The sequence below is a fragment of the Rana temporaria genome, chromosome 4, assembly GCF_905171775.1.
Source record: "Rana temporaria chromosome 4, aRanTem1.1, whole genome shotgun sequence".
Lineage (NCBI taxonomy): Eukaryota > Metazoa > Chordata > Amphibia > Anura > Ranidae > Rana > Rana temporaria.
Window position 1 is genome coordinate 398283879 of NC_053492.1, and position 22291 is coordinate 398306169.

Below are 22291 nucleotides of genomic sequence, written 5' to 3' on the forward strand. Positions count from 1 at the left end.
GGACCGTGTGTACGAGGCTTTAGTCTGTAGGGTTCAATATTGAGTTGCCCCCCCCCCCTTTGCAGCTATAACAGCTTCAACTCTTCTGGGAAGACTGTCCACAAGGATAAGAAGTGTCTAAGGGAATGTTTGACCATTCTTCAAGAAGCACATTTGTGAGGTCAGGCACTGATGTGGAGGAAAAGGTCTGGCTCGCAGTCTCCACTCTAATTCACCCCAAAGGTGTTCTATCGGGTTGAGGGTCAGGCAGGCCAGTCAAGTTCCTCCACCCCAAACTCACTCATCCATGTCTTTATGGACCTTGCTTTATGCACTGGTGTGCAGTCATGTTGGAACAGGAAGGGGCCATCCCCAAACCGTTCCCACAAAGTTGGGAGCATTAAAATTGTCCAAAATGTATTGGTATGCCGACACCTTAAGACAGGGTTCGACATCCTTCCCTCTAATTAGAACCCCCAAACATTATATATATTTTTTATTCCAACACTCTAGAGAATAAAATGGCGGTCGTCGCAATACTTTGTCACATCATATTTGCGCAGTGGTCTTACAAGCACACTTTTTTGGGGAAAAAATACACTTTTTTTAATTAAAAAATAAGGCACCAGTAAAGTGAGCCCAATTTTTTTTATATTGTGAAAGATAATGTTACGCTGAGTAAATTGATACCCAACATGTCACGCTTCAAAATTGTGACCTCTCGTGGAATGGCGACAAACTTTTAGCCTTTAAAATCTCCATAGACAACATTTAAAAAATTCTACAGGTTGCATGTTTTGAGTTACAGGGCTAGAATTATTCCTCACACTATCAATCGCGGCGATACCTCATGTGTGATTTGAACACCGCTTTTATTGCGGGCGTTACTCACATATGCGTTTGCTTCTGCGCGCAAGCTCGGCAGGACAGGGCGCGTTCCTGGCTCCTAACTTTTTTAGCTGGCTTCTAGATTCCAAGCAAATTTGGAATCTAGAAGTGGAACTAAGGGACCAAGCTCAACCCCTGAAAAACAACCCCACACCATGACCCCCCTCCACCAAAGCATTTGGAGTAGTGCAGAAAGCAAGGTCCATAAAAACATGGATGAGCGAGTTTGGGCTGAAGGAACTTGACTGGCCTGCACAGAGTCTTGACCTCAACCCAATAGAACACTTTTGGGATGAATTAGAGCCGAGATTGTGAGCCAGGTATTCTTGTCCACATCAGTGCCTGACCTCACAAATGCGCTTCTGGAAGAATGGTCAAACATTCCCATAGACACACTCCTAATCCTTGTGGACAGCCTTCCCAGAGGAGTTGAAGCTGTTATAGCTGCAAAAGGGTGGGCCAACTCAATATTGAACACTAAGACTGGGATGCCATTAAATTTCATGTGCATGTAAAGGCAGGTGTCCCTTTTGGTAATATAGTATATATGTAGATATATAAATACAGTTGCAATAAAAAGTATGTGATTTTTATATCCCCACTGCTTTCTCTTCTCTTCGCTTATGGTGACAGGCCAGGCTAAGTGGGTTCTGATTGCTCGGCACTGCCCATGTGCCGACCAATTACAATGCTCCTAAACATACTTCTTAAGGAGGTACAATTAGGAGCTTAAGCTACAGGGATATTTCTAAGCCCCGGACAGTGAAGCGGCTAAATGAGGTCTGCTAACGGGTGATCACCGCGCTACAGGTCAGCAGGATCAGAGGGGTTGAGGAGGGGGTCCAGTGTAAGTTCACCTTACAGATTTTTCTACCATTTTAACCACTTCGCGACCGCCGCATGTAGATATACGTCGGCAGAATGGCACGGACAGGCACATCAACGTACCTGTACGTGCCTGCCTAGACGTGGGTCCGATCGGGACCCCCCCCCCGCTACATGCGGCGGTCGGATCCCCTCGGGGAGCGATCCGGGACGACGGCGCGGCTATTCGTTTATAGCCGCTCCGTTGCGATCGCTCCCAGGAGCTGAAGAACGGGGAGAGCCGTATGTAAACACGGCTTCCTCGTGCTTCACTGTGGCGGCGCATCGATCGTGTCATCCCCTTTATAGGGGAGACACAATCGATGACATCAGTCCTACAGCCACACCCCCCTACTGTTGTAAACACACACTAGGTGAAGCCTAGCACGTTCAGCGCCCCCTTGTGGTTAACTCCCAAACTGCAACTGTCATTTTCACAATATAGAATGCTATTTAAATGCATTTTTTGCTGTGAAAATGACAGTGGTCCCAAAAATGTGTCAAAATTGTCCGATAGTCAAAACTATCCCCTATTTTGTAAACGCTATAAATTTTGCGCAAGCCAATCGATAAACGCTTATTGCAATTTTTTAAATCAAAAATAGGTAGACGAATACGTATCAGGCTAAACTGAGGGAACATTTTTTTTTTACATATGTTTTTGGGGGATATTTATTATAGCAAAAAGTAAAAAATATTGCATTTTTTTCAAAATTGTCGCTCTATTTTTGTTTATAGCGCAAAAAAAATTTCAAATTTCGACGCGGGAACGACGGCCATACTTAACATGGCAAGTCTATCTATACACCGCAAAATACCAGCTTTAACTATACGCCGGAAAAAGCCGACTACAGACGACGTTAGAAAATGCAACGGCCGCGCGTACGTTCGTGGATCGTCGCTAATCGCTAATTTGCATACCCAACGATGAAAACGACGCGAACTCCACCCAGCGGGCGCCGAAGTATTGCATCTAAGATCCGAAGGCGTACAAAGCTGTATGCCTGTCGGATCTTACCCAGATGCTGTCGTATCTTGGTTTGAAGATTCAAACTAAAGATACGACACAGGAAATTTGAAAGTACGCCGGCGTATCAGTAGATACGCCAGCGTACTTCGTTTGTGGATCTGGCCCACAGGCTGGATCACCAGATGAAAAAGGAAATAAAGCCCAATAAAGAAAATAATGCAGCCACCATCACATCTACGAATTGTTAAGCTGCAATATAAATGTTTGTCTTTGGACTTAAAACTCCTTTAACCTACCAGCATGTCTTTGGAATGTGGGAGGAAGTTGGGGTACTTTTGCTCCTAGATAGGATTGGAACTGAGGACCCAGATGCCGCTAGGCAGGAGTGCCAATCACAAAGCCACTGTGATTGAGTTCCATCTTTACTATTTTGTATCATTATCTAGCAGTGTTTGTGTCACTCATTTCACAATATACTTTCCCATTGTAGAATTACACGAGGGTGTGCAGAATTCAATAAATTAACAGTGGATTTGGCAGATTGGACATTTAGAAGAAAGAATCATATGTCCGTTTGGGAATAAAACATAAAATATGCACTGAGTAAGGCTTGGTTTACATGCTGTCAATATTAACAAGAAGAAATGTGCCACTTTATTTCTTCAAGACCCTTGCTCCATTATGTCAGCATTCTGCCTGACAACTGCCATTGTCTGGTCTCTAAGTAGCCCTATGGAGAGCAGCTGTACACGCTAATTTGAGGTTCACTGCGATGTCAATTGAGTCTTAAAATGAGAATACAACAGCTGCACAACAATACCTGGGCTTCATGAAAACATGCAGCAAAAGCATTCATAGTTAACCAGAGATTTTACATTTAGTCAACAAGGAAAGAGCCAAGGTCAGTGCAAAATAACCAATTGAAACATTTAAAAACCAAAGTGCGTTTTGCCAGAAAATGTATATAAGTGCAAATAAAAAATAATAAAATAATAAAAATATTTAAGAATTGCTCAAATAGCTAGGTACAAATAACAAACTTTTTATCTTTTTTATTAGTAATTGACACCCTTGAAAATATGTCTGATCTATCTGTTTTAGTACTTTGTGTTGATAGGCATAGTGTGTATTTAAAATATCCAGACAAAACTTTTTTTCTTGGGGTGGTGTAGGGAAAAGAAAAGAACCCCTTTCACATTTTAAAGCGTTTGTTAACCCCAAAAAAAGTAAATAAGCATGTTATACAGCACAGTGCTTGTGCTGTGTCATTTGCCCCCCTGTATCACCTGAAATACCTGGCTGATTCAACCTGGCTATACCCTCCTCTCTGCAAACTGACCACGATAATCATGGCTGCCGGAGTCTGCGTGATTCCCTCATCCGCAGCCTGCTATCTGTCTCCGGTGTCCTTCTCTACCCTCCTCTCTCTGCTCAAACCAGTACCAGTGCCCGCTCCCCCGCTCCTGCTGCTCTCATAGCTGCCATTACATACTCTCATCTGCTCTGTATCATTATAATAATTGTCCCTGTGTTCTGTAAAAAAAAAATGCCCGATTGTACCTTTAAGAGCGTGGCTCCCGACGCTTAGCTGTCGTCTCTCTCTCTCCCCCTCCTACTCGGCTCACGTCAGAGGGAGGGTTCGACCCCGCCCACTGCAGCCATGAGCCAGAGAGAGAAGAGAGCTGACAGTCAGCCAAGCACTGTAGCCATGCTCACATAGGTACAATCAGGCAGATTTGTGGAACACTGGCACAGGAACAATTATTATAATGGTACAGAGCAGATGGGAGTATTTAACCACTAGGGGCCTGCGCTATAGCCGAATGATGGCCACAGTGCGGACCTGAAAATCCAGGAGGCCGTCAATAGACGACCTCCCCTTTGCATGTGCAACGTGCGTCATGATCACTGAGACTCGGGTGATCACAGATCCGTGTAAGGGGTCGTTCCCGGCCCCTTACCACGTGATCAGCTGTGTGTACAAGGGACATCGGTCCCGAAGAGGAAGAGGCAATTCTGCCTCATCTGTGCTCTAAAATACCTCCTGACAGTGCCCACAGTGCCACTTATCAATGCCCACAAGTGCCACCTATCAATTCCCACCAGTGGTGCCAATCAGTGCCTCATCAGTGCCACCTAGTAATGCTGCCCATCAGTGTAACCAACAGTGCCGATCACTGCCACCCAGTGTCCATCACTGCCACCCGTCATTGCCCATCACTGCCACCTATCAATGCCACCTATTAGTGCCACTTCTCAGTGCCCACCAGTGCCACCTATCAATGCCCACCAGTGCCGCTCCTATCAGTGCCCACCAGTGCCGCCCATCAGTGCCCACCAGTGCAGCCCATAAGTGCAGCCTTATCAGCATACATCAATGAAGGAGAAAAATTACCTGTTTGCAAAATTTTATAACAAAATATAAATATATATATATATATATATATATATATATATATATTTTTATTTATTTTTTTTAAATCAGTCTTTACATTTTTTTTTTAACAAAGAATAAAAACCGCAGAGGTGATCAAATATTACCCAACGAAAGCTCTAATTGTGGGAAAAAAAACTATGAAAATTTAATTTGGGTACAGTGTTGTATGACCGGGCAATTGTCATTCAAATTGCGACAGTGCCGAAAGCTGAAAATTTATCTGGGCAGGAGGGGGGTTTAAGTGCCCAGTAAGCAAGTGGTTAATAGAGGTGGGGGGTTAAAAAACATTTTTAATTGCTATCCAGGACACTGTTTGGCTGGCCATACATTATACAATTTTCTTGTACAACTTTCCTTCCTAGATTTACCAAAACCATACATGTATAAGCATGTATAAGGTCAAGCCTAAACACTTTCAATTTGTATACAATGAGGTAGGCACTTGCACTACAGTTGAAGGTAAATCTAAAGAGAATTGAATAAGAAAATTGTATGTTGTATGGCCAGCTTTAGAGAGATTTTCCTTCACTTCCTGTCCCAATGATAAAGGTTTCTACTGACAGGAATTGGAGGATATCTGTAGGGAGACAGATAAGTAATATATAAAAACGTTAAAGCTGCAATTAGAGCACCACACCAAAGGCTGTGGAGTACTGGATAGTTTTATTTTATTTTATATACGGGTCAAATAAAACAGCCAATGCATTTTGTGGACTTTAGCTTTTCTCCTATTTAGGACATAGAAACTAAATGGACTTCAAATGACTTGAGTTAAAGTAGAACTAAAGGCATTTTTTTCTTCATTTTGGATAGCGTAAAGGAGGGTTATAACCCCTGTTGGTTTATTTTTGCCATCTGTGCCCTATTGGGGAGATTTCCCTTCACTTCCTGTCCCATAGCCAAAACAGGAAGTGAGGAAATTCCTGCAAATTAAGGGAATCTCTTGGGGCCCCCAGAACTAGTTTCCTTATAAGAAGATTTTCCCTCTTACTTTTTCTGGGGACAACCCAAAATGTGATTTTCATTAACTTTTACTTAGTGATAAAAGTAAACAGAACAAATCGAGAGGGTGAAAATGGCAGCACAGACAGTGATAAAAACTGTCGGGTTCTCTAATCCCTCTCCACTCAATCCAAAACTAAAGAAAAAGTTTTGCCTTTATACTTTAATTGAATTTATGCTGCTATTGGCGCTAGTCAGGAGCAATAACTCTGTGGCTAGTAGCACAGTATGGATTTGAGTTTGATAAAGTCACTAAAATGCATTGGAGACTTTTATACAACCCTAATATGAAACCATATACACACTTCTGGAGTCTACAACAATTGGTATGGTGCTCTTATTGTACCTTCAATGTTTGGATCCTACCCAAGAACTCTTTTTTGGGGGCACCTTGTCTCATGACAACAGCCTAACAAGGGCTAGTGAGCTCTATAAATTGAACTTGATTCTTATAACATGGGACTTTAAAGTGATACTAAACAAACACTGTTTAATTTACATTGTCCCTATTTATTATGTATGTGGATGATTGCACTGTAATTATTTTAATAATAATAAAAAAATATCTAAGTACCTTTTTTCCTAATCAATATACAGCTGTCACATGACCCAGATCTTCCCAAGCCTGTCTGCAGAAAAACATAAGCAGGAGGAGCTTCTAGTCCTCTGCTGCTGGCCACATGTTTAAAATAAAAAAACAGCCTTTGGAATACAGAGTAAAAATAAATAAGATCAATAACCGGTTTTAAATTGGCATATAAATATATATTTCAAATCAAATCTTTATTATTTTGTGGAAATAACACGGAACACGGTATGGGTGAATTTTTGAAGTCACAGGCTGTGTCATACACCTCCAGCCTGTGTCTTAGAATAAGAGGGAGGTGAAGCCACCATTAATCTACATGTAATATCCCCCCATTGTGTTTAGCCAGTAAGTGGGCATGGAGGAGGGAGGGAGGGAGTGGGCTGTCATTTATCACTGTGCATATGCCCACATGTATGACTCTATAGTGACATGGGCTGCTCATATGTGATAGGGAGGAAATGCTCAGAATAGAAACTCCAAAAAAAAAAAAAATGAGCATGTGCAAAGTTGCCACCACTGGTGCAAAATCACTAGCTGAATTGGAGACATGAACAGAAGGTGGAGAAAGAGAGTAGAAAGATCAACCAGATTTTTTGCAGAATTTAGATAATGAATCCCATAGTGACGGAGTGAGTATGAACAGCATGTAATACACTTTTTATTGATAGTTTTTTATGATGTGGGTTTAGTGACACTTTAACAAAAGATCCCGTTCCTCATATATGTAAATCCAGTAATAAAAAAAGGACTGGGGTTCTATTTCTCCCCCAGTTAAAAAAAATAAAAAATTTAAATCAGTCTGGCTGCTGTTGGAGATTTTTCACTTTCTGTCTGGGGAAACCATTGTCACCTGAAGAGTAGGGCAGACATGTGCAATACGTTTCGGTCCAAATATAAATTCAGACACATTTTTGGTTATTCAGAGATTCTAATGAAATAGTAACGAATTATGTTGAAATTCGGACGAATTCCAAATTTTCGGAACAATTCGAATTGTGTGTGAAGAATAGCTGGTTAAGAAGCAGGCAGGAAAAGCTGTCCGTGACTATATTTACAGATGCCATTGCAAATCAGCGATATACTGAATTATCAAAATATTAATAGTACTGCTAATCTATTCAAACTTTGCAGGATCAGCTATGAAGGATTTACACTTGATGAATACCTATTAAAACATTACTAGTAGGGCTGCGCATCTTCACCGGTCTAACGATTTGATGCGATTACGATTATCAAGTCCACGATTCGATTCATTTCCACGATGCATCACGATTGCAGCGCAAGTGCGCATGGCTCTCCCCCAAAATACTAAAGGAGATGATCAGAGACTGCAGACGTGGGACAGGAGATCATCAGAGACTGTGGGCATAGTACAGGAGATGATCAGAGACTGTGGGCATAGTACAGGAGATGATCAGAGACTGTGGGCATAGTACAGGAGATGATCAGAGACTGTGGGCATAGTACAGGAGATGATCAGAGACTGTGGGCATAGTACAGGAGATGATCAGAGACTGTGGGCATAGTACAGGAGATGATCAGAGACTGTGGGCATAGTACAGGAGATGATCAGAGACTGTGGGCATAGTACAGGAGATGTACAATCCCCCCCCCCCTCCCAGACCTCTCCCTTCCCGTATATCACTGACTTCCAAGCTTCCCTCTTTTATGTGTACTTCTCTTTCTCACCTCCCTACCTCCTCTCTCCTACATTATTTTTCCCCCGGATTAATTTATAGTGTCCTGTACCCTATCAAATTGAACGGGTTGAACACGGGGTAAAATACCCAAGCTCTACCACGTGCCATTAGATATAAAATTGTGTTATGCACCCATCACTTCTGCATAGCCCATAGTATACTTATACCCTATCCATTCCTTCCACTTCTCTTCAAACTCCTCCGCTAAATCTCAGATATTCCATATTGTAATTTTCATCTACTTTGTTGCACCACCCCCTCAATGTGGGACTCTCCAGTTCTTGCCAGTGTAGGGATATTTGGCCCTTTGCAGCGTTCAGGAGCTGTGGGAGTAATGTCTTCAGGTAGAGTTTAGTTGGCATTCGAGACCCATGTAACACACATACCCACGGGTCGTCCGGGAGTTCAACATTTATTTCTCTATTTTTTTGTCTCATCTCCCCCCAGTATTTTCTCATTTTAGAGCAGGTCCACCAAATGTGGGCCATAGTACCTACTTCGTTACAGCCCCTCCAACATAGCTGTGATGTAGTTCCTGAGTATTTATGTACCATATCCGGGGTAAGGTACCAGCGCACCAGGCATTTATAATTCAATTCCGTTATATTACAGTTTACCAATGTGGCATGTACCCTCTTTATTAATTGATTGATCTCACACTCATTTACACATGAGCCCAATTCCTCCTCCCTTTCTTGATGTATGGCGGGACGCCCCGCAATTTTGACTCGTTCAAGATCTTATATATCTTGGAAACTGTCCCCTTTTCAGCCTTTCCCTCGCATAATTTTTCAAGGGGCCGTAGATTTACTTCTGATCGAATAGGCTGGGGGAGTCTTTCGAAAAAAAAAAATTAATTGCGCGTACCGCCATGCATCAATCAAAATCACTGCCTTTTTATTTTTTAGTTCCTGAAAAGTTAACAGTTTGTTTTGCTCCATTACATCTTTTAATTGTATGTTATCTTGAAATATCCATTTACCAAAAAATGTTTCTACTCATGGTAAAAATAATTGTGTGTCAGTTAGAGGTATAAAGGGTGAGTTGTAATCCCATTTTTCCTTCTTGTGCATCTTATCCCATATTTTTAATGCGTGCCTAGTGATGCAGTGAGCATCTGAACTGATTTCTCTATACTGTGCCAGGATCCAAATACATTTCCCCAGTGCTGTTTTACTCGTTTTTAATCTCCATATTTACCCACCTTTTTTCTGTGTTATTTTTAGCCCAATCAATTATTCGTGATATTACAATCGCGTGGTAGTAGTTTCTTACATCAGGTGCCCCTAACCCCCCTTGTGCCTTATCTTTAATCAATAGTGTTAGTTTAATACACGCTTTTTTGTCCTTCTCCAGATAAACTTTAGGAACACTGACTGTAATTTTTTGAAATATGCTTGTGGTATTGGAATTGGGAGCATCTGCATTTTATATACTATTTTAGGTAATATTGCCATTTTAAAGATGTTTATTCTGCCGCTCCAAGATAGTTGCCCCGGTGCAATTCTGTTAAGTTCTACTATAACCTCATTTAACAATGGAATAAAGTTGATTTTATATAAGGTCTCCGTGGAGGTTGCCAGCCTAATTCCAAGATATTTTTGTTCTTTTTTCCAGCCAAAAGGGAAATCTTCCTGAAGAGCACGCCTTTCTGTTTTAGGGATGCTTATACTCAGTATTTCCGACTTGGCTGGATTTATCTTAAAATTGGACATCCTGCCAAACTCTTTAATCGTTTTTATTAGATTAGGCAGGGTTATCCTAAGGTTTATCACAAAGAATAAAATATTGTCCGCGTATGCGGTGAGTTTTTGCTCTTCCCCTCCAATTTGTATCCCCTTAATATTAACATTTCACCATATCCCCCTTAACAGGGGTTATAGTGCGAGAGTAAACAACAGCGGTGACAAGGGGCACCCCTGTCGGGTGCCATTTTTCATTTCGAAAGGTTCTGAGATGGTCCCATTTATTTGAATTCTTGCTGTAGGTCTATTATATAGTGATTTTATCCAGCCTCTTATTCTGGGCCCCAATTCTATCGCCTCCAGTGTATCCTGCATGAAGCCCCCAGTCTACCCTGTCAAAGGCTTTTTCTGCATCAATTGAAAGGAGTAGACCTGGGGCTCCGCTTTTTCTGATTTCCTCTATAGCCAGCAGGGTTCTTATTCCATTGTCCCTTCCTTCCCTTCCTGTGATAAATCCCACTTGGTCCGTATGGACCACGTCCTTCATTATTTTTTTCATCCTATTGGCGAGAACGTTTGAAAATAACTTTATATCAGTATTGAGGAGAGAAATTGGCCTATAACTAGAGCATAAAGTATTGTCTTTACCATCTTTAGGGATTATAGTTATTAAAGCTTTTAGAGCCTTTCCCACTTTTCTCCAATCCCATTAAAATAGGAACACAGTTTCGGAATTAGTATATCTGGGAATTTTTTATAATACAGTATAGTCAGACCGTCTGGGCCGGGGCTTTTCCTGTTTGGCAATTCTTGTATGATTTTTAATATTTCTTCTTCTGTTATGGGGGTTTCAAGATAATTAATTTTATCTTCTGGGATTTTATTTAAGTCCATCTCCTTCAGATAAGTTTTTATTTTCTCCTCTTTTTGTTTTACCTCTTCTTTAGTGTCATTTATGTTAATTGCATAGAGTTTCCCATAAAGTTCTTGAAAGTTTTTAGCAATCTCTGATGTCTTATATCTTATTTCCCCGGTATTTTTCTGTATTCTTTCTATATAGTTAGCTGTTTTTTAGTAAATTCGCCAGATATTTCCCCGCCTTGTTACCCTATTGATATCTTTCTTTCTTAACCAGACTCAAAGCCATTCGGGATTCCAGTTTAATTACTCCTCTCATTTCCTCTCTTTTAATACGAAGATTCAATAGGAGTTCTTTCTCTCTAGTTTCCTTATGTAGCTGTTCTAATTCAAATATTTCTTTAGTTAAACTTATTTTTTTCTATTTTCTTTTTTCCAGCTCCCTCCCTAATCAAGATACCCCTAATGTAAGCCTTATGGGTTTCCCATATTATCGCCTCAGACATTCCTTCTGTACTATTCTCAATAAAGAACTGTTATAATTCTTTCTTTATTCTCTTTTCTATCTCTTTATCTAGTAGAAGTTCTTCGTTCAACCTCCAGTTACTTTTCCTATTTTCTGTCTCTACCATTTTCAATTGAAATGTAATAGGTGCATGATCAGAGAATGTTGTGATTCCGATATTTGTATCTTCCACCAAATCCAGTAGCATGTTCTCCCAAAATGTAATCAATTCTTGTGTATGTCCCTTGTACAGGGGAGTGGAATGTATAATCTCTTTGTTTTAGGTGTTGTGATCTCCACGCATCCACTAATTGATATTGGTGCATCTTCTTTTTTAATTTATTCCTCTAAGCCATTCCAGTACCCTGTGTATGCGACGTACTATCTAGTTTTGGATGTAGACACAAGTTGAAATCCCCTGCCATAATGGCCCCCCCAGTCTTAAATTCCATGAACGCCTCCATAATTCCCGCTAGGTATTAAACAGACTTTTTATTTGGTCTGTAAATGTTTGCCAGTGAGATCCCGACACTGTTCAGGTTTCCCCTTATAAATAAAAAACGCCCTTCTGGATCCGCCCTCCTCTCTTCTAATATGAACCGGACACCTCTAGCAAACCCTATGGCGACTCCTTTAGCACGAAAAATGGGGGAGTCCGCATAAAACCACAGGGGGAACTCATTTGAGACAATTCTGCGGTTGGTGTGCATACACAAATAAGTTTCCTGTAAAAAGATCACGTTGGCTTTTAAAAAAGTTAATTCCCGCATTATATTTGCATTTTTGATGGGGGCATTTATTCCACGGACATTATATGAAATATTGATTTTGGGCATCCGATATTTTTTAGGTAGCTTTCGAAGACTGAAGCCTTATATCTGTCATATATTTTTGTAGAGGTCACCCCCCTCAAGGACCGCCTCTTTCTGAGATTTGTTGTGTACAAGTTAAAAAATTATTTTTTTTTTGCTAGAAAATTACTTAGAACCCAACATTATACATTACATGCTATAGCATAAAATGGCAGTCATTGTAATACTTTCTGTCACACTGTATTTGCGCAGTGGTCTTACAAGCTCACTTTTTTTGGGAAAAAATACACTTTTTTGAATAAAAAATAAATAAGACAATAGTAAAAAGTTAGCCCATTTTTTTAATATAATGTGAAAGATAATGTTACACAGAGTAAATTGATACCCAACATGTCACACTTCAAAATTGCGCCCGCTTGTGGAATGGCGACACAGTTTTACCCTTAAAAATCTCCATAGGCGATGTTTAAAATAAATCTATCGCAGAGATACCTCACTTGTGTGGTTTGAACACCGTTTTCATATGCGGGTGCTGCTCATGTGTGCGTTCGCTTTTGCATGCGAGCTTGGCGGGACAGGGCGTTTAAAAGTTTCATTAAATTTTTTCTTATTTATTTTACCTTTTATTTTTACACTGTTTTAAAAAAAAATGGTGTCACTTTTATTTCTATTCCAAGGAATGTAAACATCCCTTGTAATAGAAAAAAAGCATGACAGGACCTTGTAAATATGAGATCTGGGGTCAAAAAGACTTCAGATCTCATATTTACACTAAAATGCAATAATAATAATAAAAAAATAAATGTCATTTAAAAAAATAAAATAAAATTCCATTCAGGAGCTTTGGGCGGAAGTGACTTTTTGACCTTGCTTCCGCCCTGCAATGGCACCTGGGCCATCTTCCCCCTCACTCGTCTCCATACCAAGTACAGAACAGGATCCGATCGCCGTGTCTTATGGTGTCTGTAAACTTCTTCCCAAGTCAACATTAGGTCTAGCCAGCTTCCATACACAGTTCAATGGCAAAACTTCAATGCCTAACAGGTATTCTGGCTCTGAACTGTTGAGTGCTGTGGGGTTAGGCTTAAAGTGATACTAAAGCTTTGCTCCTCCTTGCATTAGATAACCTCCTAGGAGAAGCGCTCTCCTGAGGGGGTTACCTTGCGGGCACGCTCCTGAGTCATACACTCGGCGTCCATAGACGCTGAGTGTGTGACTCTGCCCCGCCCCCTAATCATTGGATTTGATTGACAGCAGCAGGAGCCAATGGCTGCGCTGCTATCAATCTATCCAATCAAAGCCGGGACTCCGTGGAGAGGATGGTGGGGACGCACCCACGGAAATTCGGGGCTCAGGTAAGTAAAACGGGGGGCTGGGGGCCGGACACTACATGGCGTTTTTTCACCTTAATGCATAGGATGCATTAAGGTGAGAAAACACAAAGGTTTACAACCCCTTTAATGACACGTGTAGTCCCTTGTATGCAGCCAGCTCAACAGGAATACTGACACATAGGTACTGGCACCACAAGGTGTCTGCTTTTATGCAGAATTATGATCCACTCTAAGGCAATAATGCCCTTTGATATTTCATTGTATAAGCTTTATTTACCTATGTTCAGGGCTTGACTCGCTAGACGAAATGGTAGCGTCAGAGATTTGCTTGCTTGTTGGTTTTCTTGTGAAATGTATATTGGCAGATGTTAATCCTGTAACAGAATAGAAAGTGGATTCCAATGTAGACAGAGGTTGCCACCATCCTTACAATATTAGAATTCCATGAAAAAAAAAAAAAACTTTGTTTGGACTTTGAAGACAACCAAACCAATTGTCTAAAAATCTTCACTTTATTATATACAAATATAGGATTAATAAATGTGAACAATAAAAACAGCATATTCTGTACGTAGAACAAGTTCCAGAATGTAACTGGCTAACCAAGATTATAAATTCACATATGTAGTACTCCCACTCTTAACCCAGATAAGGCTTATAACATATAACCCACTATACTGTATTTGTGATTGTTTAGAAGTCCATTTGCTGGCTAACCCAACACATTTTAAATTCTTCCTCAGGGGTAAGGGCATACCACACTGAAATAAACAAAAAAACTATTTCAAGATCCACTATCTAAACTTGTGCTAAACCTCCAGAGTTTTTAATTGTACAACACCTACATTCTCATACACATATACTGGTAATTACAACAGCCATATAATGCACAAATACCAAATGTCCTCTCTTTAGACTTTAGGGAAAACTGTCTCTCCCGCCAGCCATACCATGGGCACAGAAGGATGACATGGCCACACACACCCCTGGAAATAATAAAATGTAAATAAGAAGATGTGCAAATACCAGAATAACGCCTTTAAAAAAGATAGCCTTATTATAAGTGCACATGTAGAATAGAAACAATTGGGAGTATATGATAATGCTACTTGATTGTTCCAGAAAACATTAAGGATACATAATATTACATCATTATTTTATACTGTAAAAACCAAAGGGTACCCATTATTGCTTCTCTACCCCTTCATATTTAACAAAAGGAAAACCAAAACAGATGTAACATCGAAAATGTCCTGAATTAACGAATGTAACCTATTTACTTACAAACTTCAAGTTCCTAAAACTACAAGCAATCTCATGGACTCTCAGCAATCAATCGTCTATCCTCTTATGTCTGGCCAGAACTCCTTATATGGGGAAAAATTAATTGCCAGTCAACAATATACTTAAACAAAAAGTTAAAATGTTCCCATAAGCCTCCACTGTGGAGGGAAAACATGGTACACCATCTTTGGTTTCATGCATCTAGGTGCATTGATACCATCACATTAAGCAGATGACATCACCTCTGGGATGCCGCTAACACGGTTGTTCTCCACTGCATTCCCCATTACTGCACTTGGAAGAAGTAGAGCAAGCAAGGAGATGGCAACCCTGCCTTCTTCCCCAGGCCAACTGTCCAAAATTGGTAAAGTAGGGCAACAAACCCCATTGTGGCTGAACATACAAGCCTGCACCCCCCTCCCCCCATATGTCCACACAGGGACATGAGGAGGCAGAAGGATCTTCATTCTGGCAGGGACGTGCAGTCAGGGGAGGCAGGTAAGACCAGGCCTCACCTGCCATGATCATTAAAAAAAATAATAAATTTAGGTTCGAGGGTCATAGCTCGGCGACCTGGGGTCATAGGGACATTAGTGCTACCCCACCACTGGTAAAAATGTGGGGCTCCTATGACCTATGGTTCCAGACATATTTGGGGTTCCTTGCAGAGCTTGTCAAAAGCTCCATACAGAGCAGCCACTTTAAATACAAGTTGACACACTCTGTTTGCAGCAGACTGAGTGGTTGAGCTCACAGTGCCTCTGACTTCTTGACAGAGGCACTGAGCTCAATAACAGCTTGGAGTCTTGGACCAATGGTAAAGTACTATTGGTCCCAGCTGTCCAATAAAAATGATGTAGTGGAGGCACGCCTCTCACTGCAATGTCATAGAAGGAGCATGTGTCTAAAAGTCAAATGTCCCTTCCAGCCCAGCCCTCTTAACCAGAAGAAAAAAAAACATGTGTTTATGTATATAAGATTTACCCACAATCCCGTGTTTTTTTCACACAGTTAAGAGGGACAATGAGAATCTGCTGCCTGCAGCAGTACAGATTTTGAAAATATAGTAAATTACCTTAAAAACAATATATAATAAATATTTTTATATTACTTATGGTAATTAACCCCTTGCCACCCAGGCCAATTCTTCTCTCCTACATGTAAAAATCATATTTCTTTTTTGCTAGAAAATTACTCAGAACCCCCAAACATTATACAGGCATACCCCGCTTTAAGTACACTCACTTTACATACACTCGCAAGTAAGGACATACCCGTGAGTGTATGTAAAGTGGCTCTCAAGCTAAAGCTGCAGTTGAGTAATCTGTGCGCGGATAGTTTAGATTCCCCGCTGCTTGGAAACACACTCCCTGACCCCCCCTGCTACAGTCTCTGACCCCCCTCTACAGCCCCTGACACCCCAGAAGTGAAATAAGGTATTGCTTCACTTTAAAGGGTCACTAAAGGAAAAAAAAAATTTAGCTGAAATTACTGTTTATAGGGTATAGCGACATAATAGTTATTATTATTATTATTATTATTATACAGGATTTATATAGCGCCAACAGTTTGCGCAGCGCTTTACATCAGGGAAGACAGCACAGTCACAATACAATCAATACAGGAGGGATCAGAGGGCCCTGCTCGTTAGAGCTTACAATCTAGAAGGGAGGGTCAAGTGGAACAAAGGGTAGTTAGCTGTGGGGGATGATCAGATGGACTCAAATGAAAAAACAGTTATGTGTGGGAAGGGTAGGCTTCTCTGAAGAGAAGGGTTTTCAGGGATCCTCTAAAAGCTGATAGAGAAGGAGATAGATGGATAGATTGGGGTAAGGAGTTCCATAGGCATGGAGAGGCTCTAGAAAAGTCCTGGAGACGAGCATGGGAGCAGGTGATGAGAGAGCTAGAGAGTAGGAGGTCTTGAGAAGAACGAAGAGAACGTACAGGTTGGTATTTAGAAACTAGGTCAGTGATGTAGCTGGGGGCAGAGTTGTGGATGGCTTTGTAGGTAATTGTTAGTATTTTGAATTTAATTCGTTGGATGAGCGGAAGCCAGTGGAGGGATTGACAGAGAGGAGTAGCAGAGACAGAACGGTTGGTAAGGTGGATGAGTCTGGCAGCAGCATTCATGATGGACTGAAGGGGGGATAGAGTATGCAGCGGTAAGCCAATGAGGAGGGAGTTGCAGTAATCGAGGCGAGAGATGACCAGGGAGTGAATTAAGAGTTTTGTGGCGTCATTGGTTAAAAATGGGCGTATTTTGGAGATGTTGCGAAGGTTGAGGCGGCAAGATTTGGACAGTGATTGAACGTGAGGCTTAAAGGAGAGTTCAGAGTCCAGGACTACTCCTAGGACCTTGACATGTGGGGATGGGCAGATAGTTGTACCATTAATTTTGACAGAGAGATCAGGGGAAGAGGCACGTGGGGGAGGAAAAATTATAAGTTCCGTTTTGGATAGGTTGAGTTTGAGGAAGTGGTGTGACATCCAAACTGATATATCCGATAGTAAATTAGTGATACGTGAGGAGAATGAAGAAGTGAGTTGAGGGGTAGAGAAATAGATTTGAGTGTCATCAGCGTAAAGATGGTATTGGAAGCCGTGGGAGGCTATCAGCTGACCCAGGGAGGAGGTGTAGATAGAAAATAGGAGAGGTCCAAGAACAGAACCTTGGGGGACCCCAACAGAGAATGGAAGAGGAGAGGAGGAAGTAGAGTTGTAAGCAACGCTGAAGGTGCGGTTGGATAAGTAGGTGGAGAACCAGCGAAGAGTACAGTCACGGAGACCAAAATTGTGGAGTTTTTTGAGGAGGAGTGGGTGGTCAACCGTATCGAAGGCGGCAGAGAGGTCCAGGAGTAGGAGCACAGAATAGTGTCCCTTAGTTTTGGCTGTTAGTATATCGTTTGTTAGTTTTAGGAGAGCAGTTTCTGTGGAATGTTGAGGACGAAATCCAGACTGAAGGGGATCATGGAGGTTATTTTTAGCAAGGTGGACGCTCAGTTGGTTGTAGACTAGACGTTCAAGGAGTTTGGATAAAAAGGGGAGCAAGGAGATGGGGCGTAGGTTGTCAAGATTGGATGGGTCCAGTGAGGGCTTTTTAAGTATGGGGCTGACTAGTGCATGTTTCAAAGAGTTAGGGAAGATGCCAGAAGAGAGGGAGAGATTGAAGATGTGGGTTAGAGAGTGTAGAATAGAGCAAGAGGGCGAACGTAGCATTTGCGAGGGAACAGGATCCAGAGCACAGGTGGTAAGATGGACGTTAGCAAGTAATTTAGCGACCTCGTCTATAGTGGTGGGGTTGAAAGAGGGAAGTAATGACTGTACCTGTAGGCATGAGGCGTGAGGCGTGGAGGGTATCTGAACAGTAGAGATCTCGTTGCGAATTGTATCAATCTTCCGCTTGAAGTGATTGGCGATCTCCTGGGCACTGAGTGAGTTAGTGGGTGGAGGCAATGGAGGACGAAGGAGAGAGTTGAAGGTAGAGAAGAGTTGACGGGGACGGGATGAAAAGTTTTTAATAAGGGTGATAAAATAGGTCTGCTTGGCAGTGAAGAGGCTAGAATTGTATATTTGGAGGGCAGATTTATACTGGGCGAAGTCTTCCTGGGACTTAGTCTTGCGCCACAGGCGCTCGAGAGCACGGCTATGTTTTTTCAGACTTCTAGTATCATTTGTTTGCCAGGGTTGAAGGGGACGGGGCCTTATTCTGCGTGTAGTGAGAGGGGCCAGTCTGTCCAGTGATGCTAGAAGTGAAGTGTTGTAGACTGAAGTGGCTAGGTCGGTGCAGGACAGGGGTGCAATTTTGTCATAGAGGTGGTCAGTCTCAGAGTATAGAAGAGAAGGGTTGATATGGTCCAGGTTTCTACGAGTAACTGTTAGGCATTTGGGGGGAGAGGATGTGGAGGAGAGTGAGAGAGTAAAATTAATAAGGTAGTGATCAGAGAGGGGGTAAGGATAATTGGAGAGGTTGCATAGAGTGCATAGGTGGGAAAAGACAAGGTCAAGAGTATTGCCTTCAGAGTGAGTAGGAGCATGTATCCATTGCTTCAGGTCAAAAGAGGAGGTTAGACTGAGAAGTTTGGAAGTTGCAAGAGTGTTAGCATTAGTAGGGATGTTGAAGTCGCCAAGAATGATTGTGGGGATTTCAGAAGAGAGAAAGTAGGGTAGCCAGGCAGAGAAATCATCAAGAAAGGAGGATACTGGACCAGGGGGGCGGTAGATGACAGCTATCCTTAGAGAAACTGGGGAGAAGAGACGAATGCAATGTGCCTCAAATGAGGAGAGTGACATAGAGGGAGGTGGCTGAAGCACCTGAAAGGTGCTATGTGGGGCCAATAGGATTCCAACACCCCCTCCTTTGCGTCCACTGGGTCTGGGGGAGTGAGTCCAAAGAAGACCACCGTGAGATAGAGCAGCAGAAGACGCGGTGTCGGATTCATGAAGCCAGGTTTCAGTAATGGTGAGTAGATTAAATGAGTTAGCGATAAAGAGATCATGGAGGGGGGTGAGTTTGTTACAGACGGAGCGAGCATTCCAAAGGGCGCAAGAGAAAGGGAGTCTGGTCTTGGGAAGAAGGGAAATGGGAATTAGATTGTGTGGATTGCGACTGCATCCAGAGGGTGTAGGGCAATGGGTGCGTTGAGCACAGTTAGATGGAGGGCCAGGGTTTGGGGAGACATCACCAGAGGATAGGAGAAGTAGAAGGGTGAGGGAGGTAATGTGAGAATGCGATTTATATGAGGGGACATGCCCCAGCGATTTGGAGCATTGGGCATTTGGTTTTAGAATTAGCATGAGTTGGTGAGTGCAGTAATAAGAAGAGGACAGAAGTGAGGGTGATATATACAAGGTGTGGGGTGGCGAAGAGGGGTGAAGGGAAGGCAGTTTAAGGATAGAAGACACAGCTGTCAGAAGCAGTGGTAGACAGTGCATTTTAGAAAGGGGAGGAAAAGTAAAACCTCCCAAAAAAAGAAGTGATACCTGTATTATAAAAGACAAGGCATTTAATACTTCCCCGCCTTGTACAATCGCTGAAGTGCAGAGCCGAAGTGCTTCCACTTATAGAAACGCCCCACTTGAAGAATGAGCCCCAAACGCTATGAGCCCCCTGCTAATGCTTCCCCCTAAAGGATGCTTACATTTATACTGGCAGAGATAGGGGGTGGGTGCATTTCAATTAGCTAATCAGGAGGTATTAAAGGTATGCTGATCAACAGGGCAAAATTCTTTGGTCAAAAACAGATCAGCAAGAGGGCAATAAAATTAATGGGCCGTGATTTTGGGTAAGTCAGAGGAGATAATAAAACATTGTAAGGTGGACAGATCTACAGAGGGTTAAGCAAAAGCAACATGCCAGTATTATCAAATAGACATAAACAAAACAGACAGCAATGTTTCAAATTCAGGGTGGATCTCAGACAGCTGAACATACCATAGTCATTTAAACTAGAGAAAACACATCAGTTTTCAATTCAGGGTGGATCTCAGACAGCTGAACATACCATAGTCATTTAAACTAGAGAAAACACATCAGTTTTCAATTCAGGGTGGATCTCAGACAGCTGAACATACCATAGTCATTTAAACTAGAGAAAACACATCAGTTTTCAATTCAGGGTGGATCTCAGACAGCTGAACATACCATAGTCATTTAAACTAGAGAAAACACATCAGTTTTCAATTCAGGGTGGATCTCAGACAGCTGAACATACCTGTGAAAAACCGATAGTTAACCGATTCCTTTTAAAAATGATTAAAAATAGATATAAACCAATCATATAATGTGCCTGCAGTTTAGTTTCGTTTTTGCTGTTGTTTCCTGGTTCTCTGATGTACAGAGCCAGAGAACCAATAGAGGGCAGATCAGGTTTGTAAAACGAAACTGGATTGGAGCCGACACACAGTAATCACACCTCCTTGATTAGTCACCAGTACTGTGGTGATCAGGAAACAGACAACCAGAAAGTGTCCAGAACAGAGAGGAATTACAGCAACATCAAAGCAAAAACGAACAATGAGGACATGAAACCAGGACTGCAGTAAGGTAAAGGAAGCTATTTAGCTAAAAAAAAAAATTCCTTTAGTGACCCTTTAAGTACATTTTCGTTTTACATACATGCTCTGGTCCCATTGTGTACTTAAAAGTGCATATATTGTTTTAGCAGACACCCTATGGAAAACAATTGTGGTCGTTGCAACTTTTTATGTCGCACAGTATTTGCGCAGCAATTTTTTTAGGGGGAAAAACTGTTTCATGAATAAAAAGAAACACCGCTAATTATTTTTTTTGTATAGTGTGAAAGATGATGTTATGCCGAGTAAATAGATACGTAACATGTCACACTTTAAACATTTACGAACTGCCTGCAGTCATTATACAGCGGCTTTTTGAAGTGGAATATCGTTGTTATGGCAGCAGCTAGCTGCCATAACCCTGGTATCCGTCTTAGCGGCAGATGTTTACATTCCTTGTAATAGAAATAAAAGTGACACAATTTTTTTAAAAAGAACAGTGTAAAAATAAAAAATAAAATAAAACTTTTTTTAATGCCCCCCGTCTATTGGCCCTCTTATGACTCATCCCCCCTCCCTTCATGACAAACTCTCATCAGAGTAATAGAGAGAGAGAGAGAGAGAGAGAGAGAGAGAGAGAGAGTGGGAGAGAGTTGTGCATGATGTCATAAGCCTAGGCTAACGACCAGACAAGAAACAGGAAGTGGGCTGTATAAGGTATTTACTGGCAGAAAATAAAATGTTTTACTATCCAAAGATAAAACAACAAGGGCAGAAGATTTATTAGATGGAAAGATGAAAAAATTACAGAAGGTCCACTTTAATCAGTTTTACCAGCAATGAATCCTTCTAGAGAAGGCTTCTAATTCATTGTTTCATTCATAACTGGGGGGGGCCGTTGCCCTGAGATGGTATATCCAGAGTAATTCAAGCTGAAGTAACACTTTGTTCCAATCCCCCTTGGGGGGGGGGGGGGGTATATGGACTCTCTTAAGGGCAAGAAATGTCACTGTTGGCATCTTGATAATAAACATAATTATGCATCTTAGCTACATGTCTGTCCACAGGCAGATACCATTTTCCTGTTGCGCATACTGTGCATGTTTTTGGGAACAATCAAGTAGCATTATCATATACTCCCAATTGTTTCTAGCAGTGGGTATAAGCTGCCCTCCTTTAAAGGAGTTTTTCTGCTGTTTACATATCTTCCTAATTATATAATATTTCTAGAAGTGTGAGCGTTCTGTGCCCATGGGGTGGCCAACAGGAGAGACCGTTTTCCCTTTAGTCTAAGGAGAGGACATCTAAAATTCATCCAGAACATGGCCGTTATAATTACTGTATGTATATAAGAATGTAAGTGCTGTACAGA

General features: G+C 41.6%; 1 protein-coding gene across 2 annotated transcripts in view; it reads right to left on the reverse strand.

The window, feature by feature from the left end:
• The window catches only part of KIZ (kizuna centrosomal protein), a 247657-nt gene that overhangs the window by 84032 nt on the left and 141334 nt on the right, over positions 1–22291 (reverse strand). For both annotated transcript variants that reach the window (XM_040351175.1, XM_040351176.1), the window contains one exon: positions 13901–13997. In XM_040351175.1, the coding sequence (XP_040207109.1) occupies positions 13901–13997 (97 nt within the window). The remainder of the gene's footprint in view (positions 1–13900; positions 13998–22291) is intronic.